The sequence below is a fragment of the Oreochromis aureus genome, linkage group 20, assembly GCF_013358895.1.
Source record: "Oreochromis aureus strain Israel breed Guangdong linkage group 20, ZZ_aureus, whole genome shotgun sequence".
In the NCBI taxonomy this organism is placed as follows: domain Eukaryota; kingdom Metazoa; phylum Chordata; class Actinopteri; order Cichliformes; family Cichlidae; genus Oreochromis; species Oreochromis aureus.
In genome coordinates, this window is record NC_052961.1 from 24,204,464 (window position 1) to 24,220,743 (window position 16,280).

The 16,280-nt window shown below is 37.7% G+C and overlaps 1 protein-coding gene across 1 annotated transcript in view; it reads right to left on the reverse strand.

Moving 5' to 3' along the window:
* LOC116318956 (probable G-protein coupled receptor 153) overlaps positions 1–16,280 on the reverse strand; it is a 37,396-nt gene continuing 21,116 nt past the window's right edge. The window contains exons 3-6 of the mRNA XM_031738145.2: positions 12,554–12,983; positions 7,634–7,823; positions 5,066–5,250; positions 1–3,047 (exon numbers count right to left, since the gene is read on the reverse strand). Of these exons, the coding sequence (XP_031594005.1) occupies positions 2,205–3,047; positions 5,066–5,250; positions 7,634–7,823; positions 12,554–12,983 (1,648 nt within the window). The 3' untranslated portion in view covers positions 1–2,204. The remainder of the gene's footprint in view (positions 3,048–5,065; positions 5,251–7,633; positions 7,824–12,553; positions 12,984–16,280) is intronic.

Here is a 16,280-nt window from a genome sequence, read left to right on the forward strand (position 1 = left end):
TCATCTTGTGAATTTAATCAGTCATATGTTTTTAACAAAGTCATCATCTGAACAAGAAAATCATAACATTTAACATCATTCATATTTGAGTCATAGATCTTTGAATATGTTACAAAATTAGATTATGATATAATAAACACAACAAAAATCCCAAAAAACAAAAAAGTCTATGACACAGCAAAGTTTGACAGGGGAACATGGTGATATGCTTCCAAAGACAGATACATTTCAGCTAACTTCTCATCTCCATTTTAATACCTGCAGGTAAAGGCAGGTGCACCAATATATCAAAATTAGAAAGTTTGCACGACTGCAGATGACTGATAACTTTATCACTTGAATAGTATGGGAAAAAAATCACAACTAATAAGGCTTTCAAGGGGAATATGTTGTTTTCACTTTGTCCACATGCTGTAATATCTTTGAAAACTTGCACCTAACTTGTGCAAATCAGCTACATTCACATTAGAAGTTAACGTTAACTGAATTTGGTTCCGCTATTATTATTTTGTTTTTTAAGTCAAAGAATTTTCAGTCATTTTTTAAACAAATTATCACTGTGGTATAAATTAGATGTGACTCTTTAATTTAACATCACCTACACCATTCAGTTCACTTTACTGTCTATTCTGAGTGAGGGTGCTACGTGACAAAGCCTCAGAAAAACACTTACTGTTTAAGTGTCATTGAACCTTTGCACCTTACAGTGTCAGATAATCACAGTCTCTACCCAAATATAGAAATAAATTTAAGCTTCAATCCTTCAACAGCATTACTCATTGATACTTTGGCTATGTTTATATTTAATTTGCTTTATCTTTGATTTTGGTTTGACTTTGATTAATCTGGTGTTTTAAAAAAAGTAACATCACACTAAAAAAAATGCTCACAAAACAGGTCATACCCATTATTTATCTTTTGTGTGTTATGAGTTGACAAGTGAAATATAAGGTTGGGTTTTTGCTGTGTGTGGAAAATTACTAGAAGTATTGTTCAATTAAAAGCTTTTTTATTTAAAACACTCCTCATTTGTGCTAACATTATTGAAGGTTTAAGATGCGACAACTCCATTTAAATTATGCTACATCTCAATCACATCCTGAAGGCTGTGATTATTGAACCTTTGGACTAGTTAGCAACTTTTAAGGGTTCTGTCTTAGCTGGCTACTTAAAAAAAATCCTTTCTGATATTTCTAAGAGGTTGACATACTGCGCTGTCATGAAGATGAAGTACCATTTGCATATTAGTCTGATGATCTATGTGTATTCAGTGTGAGGAGCAACTCATGTGCCTCATGATAGCCAAAGATTTAAAAAAAAAAAAAAAAAAAAAACATTGGGATATTAAGACTTGAGGGGAAATGTTCTAACCATAGGTCTAATTAAACAGAAAACACTAAAACCATTAATCAAGATATCCTCTATATATATACACGACATGTCAATCTTCTTTAAAAAAAAAAATGACTTCACATTTTCATTAAGGATTTAGGGGTGTTCAGGCTATATCTCAATATCTCACAGAGTAACTGTAAAAGTATAGGCATTTCAGAAACTGGAGTTACCCTCGCAGTTTACTTCAACATAGGGTGCTTGAAAAATAGGTTTTTTATTATGTTGTGAATGATGATAAAAATAAAAATAAAAATGGTGGACATTATTATAAAAAACGCACATATTTAAAATGTCAAGCTCAAGGTACATTGGCAGTATTCAGGGAATTCTCTTATCCATTCACCAAAACACACACAATCATTACAGGGCAAATTGAAAAAAAAAAGTTTTTGAGTGACAAAAATAAAGAAACGCCACCATGAAAAAAAAAAAAAAAACAACCCCTCCAATTCTTTGAAGATCAAAAAACACCAAAATCCGTGTTAGAGGATGTTCACACGGTTTAAAAACTATTTCTCTGCATCAGTGATGGGAAAAAATGTCCTCAGTGGATACTGTGATGTAAAAGCTGAAAACTTTTTTACTAACCTACATAATAAATCAACAGGCCCATTCAAACAATATGTCCACAGCTCCTAAGGCCATTTAGCATAACAGATATTTATTGGTGGTATATAGTTAAATAGAAGTGTGGCATGAGTAAAAAGGCCGGAATATTCCAGTATGTCACTTTTCGGTTACCACCAATACCAGTGGTTTTCATTATGATTCAGTAATGATGTTGATATAAATAAGGAAAAACTTGTCTTTTACATGGTAGAACCTACAGAATCAGACCGAAAGGTGATATATCCCGAGGATGATGCCGAGGGTGTGCTTGCAAAACTGTTTGTGCTTCCTTTACTCTCAGCCTTGCTCAGATGCTTCTGTTGTACCCATTCAGCTCCAGCACCAGTCCCAGCACCACCTCCTGTCCTGGGCCTAAAGCCAGAGTGCCCTGGTGACTGTCGGCTGCACCCAGGCGAGCCCATTTCCCCCTGCTGTTTGCCATCTCGCTGGCGCTCTCGACAGCCTTTCCCAGAACCACAAGCCCCAGGACTCTTCTTTCCCGCAGGTCTGTCTGGTTTGGGTGAACCCTCGGGTGAGTTGACCCTACTACTGCTTCTTTTGTGTTCTGACAACCGCCTGAGCACTTGAGGCTCACGCTCAAAGTCTGTGAGTGGAAAGTGGGGAAGGACTGTGTGCTGTTCATACACATTAGGGATAAGTGAGATGGTGGACGCACGTCTCGGGCTCTTTCTGGGGCTCGGCAGCGGCGTCTCGTCTATAAAGTTTATCACTTCGTCGCGGCTGAAACACCGCAGTTCATCCTCGTAATGCTCCCCGCCACATACCACGCGGGGTAGATGCCTGAGAGAGTGCATGCTATCCTCAGAGCGTCGCCGCTTGCGGTGAGGGTGATGGTGACGGTGGTTCTCCTCGTGGTAGGAGACCAGGCTGCTCCTGCGCCTCTCGCGGCGCGGCAAGGTGGAGCTGTAATGGGCACTCACTATCATGTCCTCGGTGGAGCCCCATCTGTGCAGGTATGAGGGGATCCGCTCGCTGGTCCACATGTCGGTTTCGTCGTGGGAGTATCTTCTTGTAGGGGGCACCTGGATGCAAGACACAGATCAAATCTTTTAGCCATTTCAAAACTTTTACATGAATTTAAATTTTTAATGAATGCTGCACATTATATGAGATACATGTTGAGCACTAGTATAGCTTGACTACATTATCAAAGACGCAGAAAAGTACATGTAGGATTATTCAACATTATCTGGTGGTTAATGTCATTGTAATAGTTCAGTGCAGTTTTAGAAGCGCTGATTTGCACTGAAGGCATTTAGCTCCCAGAAAACAAAAGAAAGTTTTTGTTTGTTTTTCTAAACCTGATTCTGTTGTTTTGCTTGTGTAAAATCCTACATGTAGCATGTATTAGTTGTTTATTGAAGACCCTACGCATAAAAGTTTAACCTTATTTTTAATCAATCCCATAAGCCATGCATGACACACATCAACAAGATCATAACTCTTATAACTTATAGCTCTCATCTCCATTATTTGGAGAAGAAAACTGAAAACGCTGACAGTTTCCTACATGTTATACTCACATTCCATTCAGTTCTGACAACTATGCAAGAGAGAGAGGGTTCGTCAAGGTGACGTCAAGAGCCTCAAGACTGAAATCAGCCTGCCCCCCTGTGGTGGCTTTTAGTAAATGCAGAGAAATTTAAAACAGCAGACGATACAGTAGCATTCAGGCAGAAGTGCTGTACAGCAGAGGGCAGCATAGGCATTAGAATGACTTAAGATGCGGGACAAAAAGAGACAGAGAGAGAGACAGAGGGAGAAAGTGACAGAGAGACAAGCCAATAAAGCTGGAGGAGCTTTATTTTGCAATCGAACCGCTTGAGAGGCATCACAGCAACTCTCAGATGGGGGTGCTATTTGATAATGACTTGAAGAGGTTGGTGGATTCATTACTTATTTAGGCCTTGAGCCTTTCAGGGCAAACGGCAAAAAATGTGATGGAATCACACTTCAGCCAGTCGTCCTATAATTGAAATGTAGTTCTTACAGTCAGAGATACAGCAAGGAATAAAACAGCTATAAAGTGCTTTGCTAATCTGAATCTATTATCAGGTGAAAACAAACATATGACACAAAAACTATGGATGGAGTAATGTTTGGTTTAATGATGTGATGGCTACTGTATACATCTCTGTTTCAAGCTTTTTTGTAAAGTCAAATAGAATAGACATTGAACTCCACATGAGCGTTGGTCTTTGAAGGGTCCATTATAGTGCTGGACAGCTGTCCAGTTGTTGTACCAACTTCAATGATTGTTTTCAGTGCATGTAAATGTAGCAGTTTGGGCTACAGGCTGTGGAGCCCCCATCAAAGTAATACAAAGATGACACAGTGTTTTGAATCTTAGCAAAGTTTAATAAAGTGTAGGTTGCACCGGCTGATTTTAAAGTTAGGTTTTCTAACCACAGTCTTCCAGGCCAAGTCTAGCGAGTCACAATCTTCTCTATTTTAATTAATAATTTTAAATATTATTGATTTAATATTTCAAATTGACCCAGACTTTTTGGTGTTGTTGATTTGCCCTAGAAGGCTGCATGTTAGATCAAGCTTTGTTAATGTAGCTGAAAATGATCATTTCATTGTTCTGCGTCTGACTGGGATGGATGCTGGATCCAATGGTGACCATGCATTTGGGCAGAACATGAGATAATGCTTATTGTGTTTCTCTGAAGCCTTGAAGGATTCCTGAAATGTAGAAGGTAAGTCCGTTACTAAACACTTACCCTCTTACAAAGTAAAAATGTAGTCAACTGCTTGCAGGACACATTGCTTGTTTTAAAAAAAAGCGCATATAATGAACTGATGGGATTTCTGATGGTCATATTTACCAAACAATAGTCAGCCCGAGTTTGTTTTTGATTTCATGTGAAAAAAGGACAAAAATCTGGGAGATATAGCGTCACAAAATCTAATAATTTCAGAAAATTCAGTTAAGATGTTGTATAGGCCCACAAGGCCATTTCACCATGCACATTAACAATAAAAGGATTTCAACTGATCAAGTAAAAGAAATGAAGAAAATCAATAAAAAATATACCTGCAAATACTGCATTTTATCTTCCTGTTGTTCCCTCAATGGATACCCTTGCAGAACCCCCCTTTCTAAGGTTGAGAACTCATACTTGGCATTACGGTCTATCGTCACGATTTCAGGCGCCGAGCTATAGTCATATGGTCTGTCATATATTAAGTCGGCATGAATTCCTCCGTCTTGGCTGTTTTCTGCAAAGTGCAGAAAAGTACGAGCGTCAGCATTAGAGAGCAACGGACTCAATACACAAGACAGACAGACAGACAGACGAATAGATAAGAGAGACAAGTTCAACTGTTCTCCGATTTGTCGACTTTCCTACGTGTCTGCTCTGAAATATGAGCTTCAGATTCAAGAGAAAAGGCTTTCATTTCAGTGTTTGGTTCAAAATTTTGAAGTAATGCCAAACAGTTGAACAGGACAATGTCACGTGTTCTTAGTGTAGAAATACCCATCTCCCAAGAATATTTTCCCAATTTCTACATTTGTGTTCATTAGATATATCAATCGGGGATGGGTGTAAAATGCTTGAGGAAAATGCTTGCCAAAAGGATGAAAGATGAAAGTAGCTATGTGCACAAGCAGCTTAGCATGCATGTCAGTAGCTTCGGAATAACAGGAAACAATCCTTATACATACAACTGTGACGAGTTATACATGGCAAGCCCTCTGGAAAAAAAGCACAGAACTGGTAGTGTTAATTATCAAACAGAATAAGGAACTATCTAATGTTGTTTTATGGCTCCTGCTGGACAATGAGCAGTTCTGAGGGAGGGTGTCATAAGAGAGGATCAAAAGGTTTGGAGGGTTAAAAACAGGAGAGAAGGGATTCAGGTTGGGTTGAGTTTAAACAGTGCCAATAGTCAAAAAAAAAAAAAAAAGACAGGTGGTTCAGTTTGCAATAGCTGTAAATATCATGGACCTAGTTCATGAGCGCATGATTATCATGTGACCTAATTTTGGGACCAGATTTTGCTGAAAGTGTCTGTGATTTCTTGGTGAACAGGTTAGCTTTCACCCCCCTTTGAAAATCTCCCTATAAAATGTCTAGTAAGTGATGTTTAATAAATATTTCTGCCTTTAAGTCGCTACAATCTGACTCAAAGTAAAAATCCAAATAAAAAAATTAAAATAAAAAATAAAACTAAAGAAAGAAAGAAAGAAAGAAAGAAAGAAAGAAAGAAAGAAAGAAAGAAAGAAAGAAAGAAAAAGAAAACAAAATAAATACAAATAAGTAAACAGATGATTTTTTTTTCAATATTTATGTATTTTTGAGTTGTACTGGAAAAATCTTGGCTGTATCCTTTTGTGACTTGAGGAAAATATGACCATCATAATGACATGAAAGTGGTTTTCAGCTTTACGGCAATTGCTCCGGTTTGACTCTGGACTCTAAGAAATAAATGGGAAACCATTTATTTTAACATCCTCTCACCAGGGCATTCTGGAGGAAGACTGCCCAGTTTAAATCCAGAGCCGAAAAAAGACAAAAGTGCTGCAAGGTAAATATGTACTTTGCCCAGCCCTATTTCTTTCCTTTTTTTTAAAGAACACAGCAAACATTTTAGAAAAGTACACAGCATGTACAAAACACAGAAGATACACTGAATATTTAGAATTAAATTACACAGACACTTGTCCCTCCAGTTTCATCTCCTGACAACAAAGGTCACTTTATAGGTCACATGATAACAACTGACCACTGATTTCAGACCTCCTACCACAATAAAAAACAAAAACTAAGAATATCCACCCCAAGCCAATTCTATTTAAATCTAAGAAACATGTACCAACAGCCCAAACCATGATGACTAAGCAGATGTTAACTAATCTGCAAATGGTTTTCTAGAAGGAGATGTTAAAATTGTCCATCTAAATAGTTAAAAGCAACAATAATAGTAGCCTAAAGCTAGTAGACAGTAGACAGTTTATTAAATTATCATCGTAAATATCTCCTTTTAAATGCCTTCCACGAAGGCCTGATGATTTTAGGATGTAGTTACAGGTATTATCTGCATCAGTGAATAACATCATTTCACTAAAAGATTTCCTTTGGATTACAACATTTGTGAGTTGTAACTTTACAAATGGGATGCATAGACATTAAAGTCTGTTAAAAGGCAGAGATTACACCACACTGTATCTCAGGGAGCAGAAGATGACATCACTACCAAGCATTACACCATAGAGAAAAGAGTTTTTGACTCGGTTCCCTTGCTGCAAAATTGCTTCTCTCTCTGTCAAGAGACAGCCCAGAAGTCAACACAAATGAACCTCTACTCTGAGAGTGATGCTTTACCTTTCACTGTCAAAGGAGATTTTGTAAACATATCAAGTGTAATTTAAAGTTAACATATTTATCAATTTAAAACATCATAATAACATCCCATTTCTATCTTTAAAGCCCACCCTTTCAGTTTGGGCATGCCTTCACAGAGCATTTAAAATCTACTCTTAATGCTCAAACTAATCCACATGTATTTCCTAAGAAATACCAATCAATATTCACATCATGAGGTGAAGAGGAAGGGAAAAGGAGGTAGGAGAGGAGGGAGATGCTTAACAGTAGCTTACCCTCATCCACATCGTCGTTGGACATGATGGCGACACATTTCTCCCACACCATGCGGATGTCGGCCCGATAGCGGTCGCATGCCCAGAGGAACATTGGCAGCAGGATGGACTGGGCAATGGAGCACCACAGCACACACAAAACCATCCAGTTGTATGAGCGGTCAAACTTCAGACTAGCAAAGCTCACCACCTGCCCAGGGTCAATAAAAAAAAATATTTTAAAAATCTGTTATAATGAAGAGTGACGATTTGGACTTAGAAAGTTTCCCCAGTTTTGTTTAAATCCACTCCGCGATGCACAAGATATGGACTGGATGGATAAATCAGTCGGCAGTAAACCAGTTAATATTTACTCAGACTGTAGCAAGGTAAACATACCGAGTTAAGCATCAAATGTTTATGGCAGCACTGCTTTCCAGGCTTAAGAGTTTACTGATAATAGATCTTAAGAACACAACAGAAAGAACATCAGGTATCTTTTACAGGATCACCACACAGTACTTCCTGGTTTAAATAAGCAAAGTGAGCGGGAACAGATACATCTCTTAGACATTTACATTGGTGGCAGCTCGTTCTTAATCTTAGCATAAACCAGTAAATGTACCTGTTTACAAACTTTAAACAGTCACCTCAGCAGTTCAGAGACCCAACTGCATCATCTCCCCCTTGGGAACATATACTCCTGCTAGTGTATTTACAGTATCAGATAATCTAAGTTAAAATAATTTGAAACAGATGCAAACAGTCCAAAAGTAAATGGAAGAAAAAAACCTCCTGTGAGAAGCATTTCAGTTCAGATTTTCCAGTGCCAAATGAAAAAACCTGCAGCCAAGTGCCTACTTATCTGTCAGATCCACTTCTATATGTTAGAAAATCTTATTACCCTCTATCATCAGTTCTATAAGCAGCCTATGTATGGCTATCATAGCCAGTATTTACAAGGCAAATACTATGTCCTTTGTCTGCCACTACCATTACTTCAATAAGTGATTAAAGCAATAAATAATAATAATAATAAAAAACAGGCAGATTTGACAATATTTCAAAGTATTTCTTTTACAGTGACAAATTTTCAAAGTGGCTAACTACAATATACAAAGGAAGCTTGAAGAAACTAGAAGAATCAACTGATTTATCGCAACACTTTTGCAGTTGCAATAGTCCAATGTATGTTTACATCATGAATAACTTCCAGCATCAACAATTATCACAGGACTCTATGAAGTCCTGGGAAAAATCAATCAATCAATCAATCTTTATTTATAAAGCACTTTTCATACAAAAAAAAAAAAAAACTGTAGCACAAAGTGTGAAGTACTCCCTTAATGTTTCCATAGGAATGTGCAACCATGTGCAGCTAATAAAACCTAGTTAACTGATCAACAGCAAGTGTGACCACCCCTATAAAAGCAAAAGGTCCCAGTTTGCTGGACCGGAGCATTCAGGTGTATCTTAGGACAACGCAACAATCTTCCTAGGATTGGATGTCCCAGCAAATGTCAGAGAATGCAATGTTCAGAAAATGTGCAAGACCCAGAGCTACATCTCGGAGTCTACAGGCTTCAGTTAAACTTTAACATTTAACATGCTAAGTCATCATCTCAGTCATCGGGCCACAACAGTGATTACAGTAAAGCTTCTTTCAGCTGCTAGTTCTGCAGGTAGTTCCGCATGTTTGAATTGGCAGAGTTTTATGCCAGGCACCCTTTCTGACACAACCACAAAGGTGATTTATATCTCCGGCTGGAATTGAACCCACAACCTTTCACTTGTCAAGTGAATGTGAAAACCACAGTGGTTATTGCAAATTTAAAATTATCTCAGGTTTAACCTCCTTCGATCATGCCTTGTGCTCAAATACCAACCATTTATCCCTGTTGCTAAGAGACTTGATAAAGTTGTAAAGCCATAACCTGATATTGCCTTTGTTTGCCTACTGAGACAATAAAACACACTGAAGTTAAACAGTTTTTTCTCCACTTTACCACCCCATGAGTGATGCTCTAATAAACATTTCCCATAGTGTGACTTTAAACTGTAGTTTAAACTGACTTTAAACTGAATCTTTTTCAAGGGGTACTGATGTAGTTTTTATGAAGATTTGAAGATTTTAGATTTAAAGTTGAGAATACAGAACTTCATCTTCCTTAAGTTAAAGAATAGCTTCTTACAGTTTTTACCCAGAACTTTTTACACTTTGATATAAAAATCCTGGAAGTTATGAAGCCCGTGTTTTCACATACTGTATATCTGCCCCTGGAAAATTCATGTATTTAGTCTGTTCACATAAATTAATTTTTATATTTAACAGTAGTGATTCTATTCTGCTCTGATAATCTGTTCCTCTGTATCATTCTTTGTAAGACCATACAGTTCACAATAAATACATGTGCTCATTTGTATCTGTTAGAGGTTTCTATGCATTTAAATAGCTCATTACACCCGGCCATAAAGATGGCTAGCAGGCCTACTGTTGTTTGCTTTACTGCATCTGAAATATGATCTTTTCCTCAGCACCCCACCTTTTGTTTTGCACACATGTAAAGTAGTAACAAAATATATTGCTATAAGTGTGTACAGTTGTCTTTTTTAAATAATAATAATAATAATGATAATAATACTTTCTAGCTAATGAAGCAAAAGGAATTGAGTTTTACATACCCTGCAACATTTTAATTCACAAGTGTAATATTGTGAAACCTTATGGGTAAAACCATGACATACACCAAACACCACAGAGCCATTACACAAAAATAGTTGCAAAGAAAATTTAATTACACTTCATAATTCACAAATTCCATCCATCCATCCATTCACTTCCGCTTATCCTTTTCAGGGTCGCGGGGGGCGCTGGAGCCTATCCCAGCTATCATAGGGCGAGAGGCATTCACAAATTCATAAACAATTTCCGAGGATCTTTTTCTGAATACATAACATATTTATTAGACCCCCACCCAACCTAAGGTGTATGCCCACACACATAGGAAGCAGAATTATTGTTTTAAACCCAAATTTAAGAGCACATTAAAAGCTAAGAGCTGCATTTAATTTGAAAATAGCAAAAATATTGAAGAGACTTGTCATAAAATAGCCAAAAAATAAAGATTACTACTGAAAGCATCTTTCGCAATGATGATATTCTGTAATTTTTAAAGTGTTCTTTAGGCTTTATGAAAGTCTTTCAAGTCTTTTCTTCAGAAATTGGCTGCTTTTTCACCCATTTTTTTCAATCTAGTCCTTGTACCTGATCATTTTAAGATTTTTGTTTGTTTGTTTGCTTGTTAAACCACTTAACACTTACCTATGACACATAAAAAGGCACCTAACTCAGGGTTGTATCTACACAACCATGGTGTACAGCATCTCTTTTAAAAAAAACAAATAAATAAATTAAAAAAATGGACAAGTACAAAAGAACAAGTGGCACGCCTAAAATGATTTACCACGCATGAACAGTATCCTGAGTCCTTAAGTCCTTAAGAAATAAGAAAATCCAGCAGATTGACATGTATCTAACCCTTCAGCTCATCCATCTACGGTTCACTGAAGCCTCATCAGAAACAGACTCAATTGAAAGTTTGTTGTCAGGATGCCATTTTAAAAGAAGGGAAAACAGGGAGAAAAGATGGAATCACAGGCAATTGGCCTTACAAACTAATGATGTGTGCTGATTTCAAATTTGAAGGTTTTTGGTTCAAATCATCAGGAGGTCAGGAGAGAGTTACAATGCTGTCTACAGCCATCTGTAAAATGTGCACACATACTGAACCAGTGGGCTCCACTATATGTATGGTCTATAACCATTTAGAATATTTAATATCAACTTCTACTGTTACCCAGGTGGCCAAACATGAACAAAAAATACTTGTTCCAAAACAAAAAACTGTCCAAGTTCATTTGCCCTACTGAAAACGCTCTGCCAAGTTGGCTCTCTTTACAGAAGACAAGCTGGTTGTTTGGCTGCATCACAAACAATAAGCCTTGAGCTTTCTGCAGGCTCTTAAGTTTGTATAGAAAACCAGCGAGCTAACTTGTTAAAAAAAATAAATGAGAACCTGAGGTTGGAATTTGCAAACCAAATGGCGACTTAGAGAAAAGCAACTCACGCTTTCACTCACTGATGTGAAGGCATGCCACCTTGGCAGGAGGAAGTCGCTCAGTTTTTGAAGTCTGTTTCCCCAAAAGACAACAGCATGATAATGATTTCAGTGCTTACCTGTTTTTCAGCCTTAGTTTGCCAACATGTTTTTCTTGTCACTGTTATCATCGCTTTTATTGTTAATTGTTTTTGGTTTTTTATCTCTCCATTAGTGGGCTTACACTATAGAATATGTAAAAGAAAGGGAACACAAATCTGTCCACATTTAACCTGACCTCCTTACAGCCTCAGGATGTATGAAATATTTTTATGTGTAACTTCCGATTACAGGTTGCCTCATTGTCACATGTATGTCACATAACTTTATTAATGAAATCTTCACCTTCAAGTGGAAAAGAACAGTTAAAAAAGTATGCCATTAGTGTGGCATCACTATCTTAGTGTGTGTAGCTGTTTTCTTAGAGGCTACACCATTTCAAAAACAAGCATGAAAACCTTACTCAAAAAAACATTAAAAGGGAGAGTCAAAGGCTAGAACTTTCTTATACTTCAAACTATCACAATTCATAATTATGACAGAAGAAGTTTAATCTTATGTGTGTATAAACCTGTATTCAATATGAATCAACAGTGAGTTAATGAATAGAGGTGCACTGCAAAATATCCTCTCTAATTGGCTATAATTGTCTTTGATTGTGATTTGATTTAATTGTGATTGTACAGTGCATCACCAGAATTAAATGTACATTATTATTATATTATCAAGTACATGTTCCTGTTATAATGTTTTTATAATCAAGCAAGAAGAAGAGTGAACTCACCAGTATGGGGAAGCCAGTCAGGAAGTCATAGATGAAGACAATACCACTGATCAGGTAGGTGATTTGCAGCGACGTCTTTAGAGGTTCTGATCCATCGATGGATGACCTGCGTTTTCCCTGAGCATCCTCCACCACTATGGTGGGAACATTAAACTTGTTCTTGTCAGCGTTGTGACCTGCCTGAATCGAGAAGGTCTGAAAGAGAGCGATGCCGATGCAGATCACACCCATGGTCACACTGCCACCGATCAGGAGCAGAAAGCAGACTCCGAAGCCCAGGCCGATCTCTGTCACAATGAACCGGCAGTCAGAGGTGTAGAAGCGGTCAATCGTGTCATGCCAGCCCACTGCTGGAAGTGTGGACAGGATGAAGGAGACCATCCAGATACCCATCACTGTGTGTACTGCCTGCTTCTTTGTGTTACTTAGCCTGGAAAGAGAACAACAGATTTTTGCAGGAAGTCAAGTGAAATTCCCATTGGCTTTGATTTCTGTGTTGTTCATTAGAGTGTAAAACCTGTGGATCCTAACTTGTCTGATCTTTAAAATCACTATGCTCAGATCCCTAAAACCAAAAATATATACAAGTACACACTATAAATGAGTTTCTAACAAAGAGAAGTAACAAAAAATGGATTTGCATTTTATCTTTTTTTAGAAAAAGGAAATCATCTTTAATCACAGTCATTTGATCCTTATTAGATTCTGAACAAAATAACCTCCATCACTCTAATGCATTTCAAAGGCAGTCTTTACCTGGATAAACATTATAGTTATCAGCATGCTTTAGCCTGCATTTACAGTTCCAAAGAGCAAAAGCATGACACATTGATTGCTACCAAGATATTACTCAACCCCATTACCCATCCTGTCTTTACAAACCTGCCCTGCCAAAATATATCTAAATAAAAGTCTCTCCTGCCAATCTTTGCTGGTTTTCTGTTTAAGAAAGCATACTGAACTATTTTTCTAACTTACATTATGTCTTTTCTATCCTGGGATTACAGAACAGGACCCTCAATCCTTCTCACTTGAAACAAATTTTAAAATACATTTTTCTGCCTGATTTCTGTCTGGATTTCTGCACAGAGTTTTATTTATTTATTCATTCATGCATTTTAACTGTCTGTGTAGCTCTGTAATTACATATCTATGTTACTTGGTGCAGATACCACTATGCTACTGTGTTCAGCCTCTTCACATACTTCAAACTAAAGCTGAGCCACTTTTATGTCAGTGTTGATGCACTGAAGAGTTGATGAAAATTGTAACTAACATGACTGCACAGCTAAAAGCTATAAAAGAAGAAAAACGCAGCCCATTCCATATTACATTTTGTTTCACAGAAAAATGTGTAGGCTGGTTTTAATATTGACGTGTGTCTTTGCTCGGTTTGTTAACAAGTACAGTGTGGTCTGCTCTGGCTGTACTAAAGTAACTTAAGAAGGCTGATAAACAGAAACGAGCTTGAAATTTGCAATATTATTAGTACATGGAGGATTTCAGTCTCCTTCTCAGAATCATTACACATCAGAGACACACACTATACAATATCCGCAAACAGTGCACCTACAGTAATTGCGATCCATCCTCAACAATTCAAACAAAATGATTCAAATAGAGCACTGATAACGAGGTCTGTGTTTGACTTTTTTTCATGGTGAGGAAATCTGACCAGTATTACAAGTAAAACAGACCCCAACCATGGAAAAATACTGTAAAATGGCAGATATGAAGCTGGGATACATAAGCTGATAAAAACATTAACCCACATAGGCACAGCTTAGATAAACTGAAGATGAATGTGGAAGGAAATCGATTATTTGTTGATGGTAAAAGATTGCCTTTGATATCCCTCGGTCTATTTATCATGTAGGTCTATTTCAACACAAAGAGATTTCTGTTTCCTCTCACCTCCAAGTAATTGTTACAGTCGAGCAATTTGCTGAATGTGTTTGTGACCTCTGGCGATGTGGCACTTTTCAAGGTTTGCAGAAACAACACACATACATCTAAAAATATCTCAAGCAGTGACTGGCGTTCTCATTTCCCAAACATGACGAAAGAGTACGCTATCCTGCCAAAACATTTGGATAGATTACTGTATTCAAGTATTACTGAGCTGTTCCAGACATAAGCAAAAATATACAGACACACACAAATGTAGGTGTGTGTGTGTGTGTGTGTGTGTGTGTGTGTGTGTGTGTGTGTGTGTGTGTGTGTGTGTGTGTGTGTGTGTGTGTGTGTGTGCCATACATTAAAAAATTCCTTTTCAGTTGCTAAAACATGTGAATATAAACTATTTTATGCCTCTGTTGTGTAACAAAGTACAGTTAATATGGTTCTACTGGTTCATTTGTGTTTTAAAAGATTCTTTAATTCATTAAGCATCAGCTCTTTTAGCGTAGGAAGCCAAACATACCTCTCAATGAGAACCAAAATGCATATCACCAATTCCCTTCTCCATTTCCATAAAAATGCTTTGGAGGCACACTGGCTGGATATACCGTAGAATGGATGGCTTTACATAAAAAGCTTGGCAAAATAAAATGGAAAACATTTGAAAGTAGTAAAGCATAAGCCTACATGCACTAACGCAATATGAGTACTACAGTAGTCTGCAGTAGCAGTCACATTAGTACTGCAGTAGCCTCCATCTTTGCACTATGGCTTCGTTCAAAGACAAGTAGGTCTTGTTGTCACAATGAGTAATAATGCTAGCCTTTCCTGATTGTGCCTGGGGTACATGGGGACGGTTACATCACCAAGCTGCATAAATCTATTACCAGACTGAGAGCATTGTGAGCGGAAAAAACCCCTCCTAAGAGATAGTGAACGCAGGGTGATGAGCACAGCTGCCTAAGTACAAGGTTGGAATTCATAATTCAGGCCTTCAGTGTATGTTAATGTCAGAGTAGAGGCAGCCATGCTAGCTCAGCAGGGCAAATGTGGAGCGAAATTAAATGAAAGATGAACAGCAATTACACAGTGCATCACCTGAGCTATCACTCCACTATATCGTTGTTAAAGGTGACTTGAACACAAGAAGACAAGCTGCTGAGTGGAAAGTGTTCCCAGACAGGGGACCAGAGAGACTACAGTCAGATGAGTGAGGGAACAGACGAGGGAGATAAAAGCATCTGTGTAAAGCTTGATATCACTGTGTGGGCATCGGCCAATACTGGCAGCTGCAGAAGCAATATAGATAGCAAGATTGGGTTTAGATTTAAAAGGAAGTTTGCATATCTTATTTGAATGTCTGCTTATCTGCAAAATTGGCCAAGTTGAAAACATGCTTAGTGTCTGCAGGCTTGATGCCACAGGACGTAATCGCTCGTTGATTTTCAGCAGGAGAGAAAGAGTGACGCAGCACAAGACTGATGTTCACCACATGCACCACATTTTAGTTGGTATGTGTTCTGCAGATACGACAGCTGATTTTATAGGTTCTCTGGCTGTTTTGCTACAGTATTTGCTTTCAAAATGCATTCGACTGCAAATGATTATGCTGCACCTGATGGGCAGAGCTTAGAGCTCTGAATGTAACAGCTAAAATGCAACAAAGCCAAGACCTCTGAGCTGTGCTTCAAATTTTCTTAAGATGCACCAATTACAAACCTTCACATTAATCATTTATACAGTCAATATGGTCTGCTGTGCAACTCATTATCATGATAAATTACAATCTTATCTTAGAACAAACCAAGAGGTGCTTCTTAATAATCAT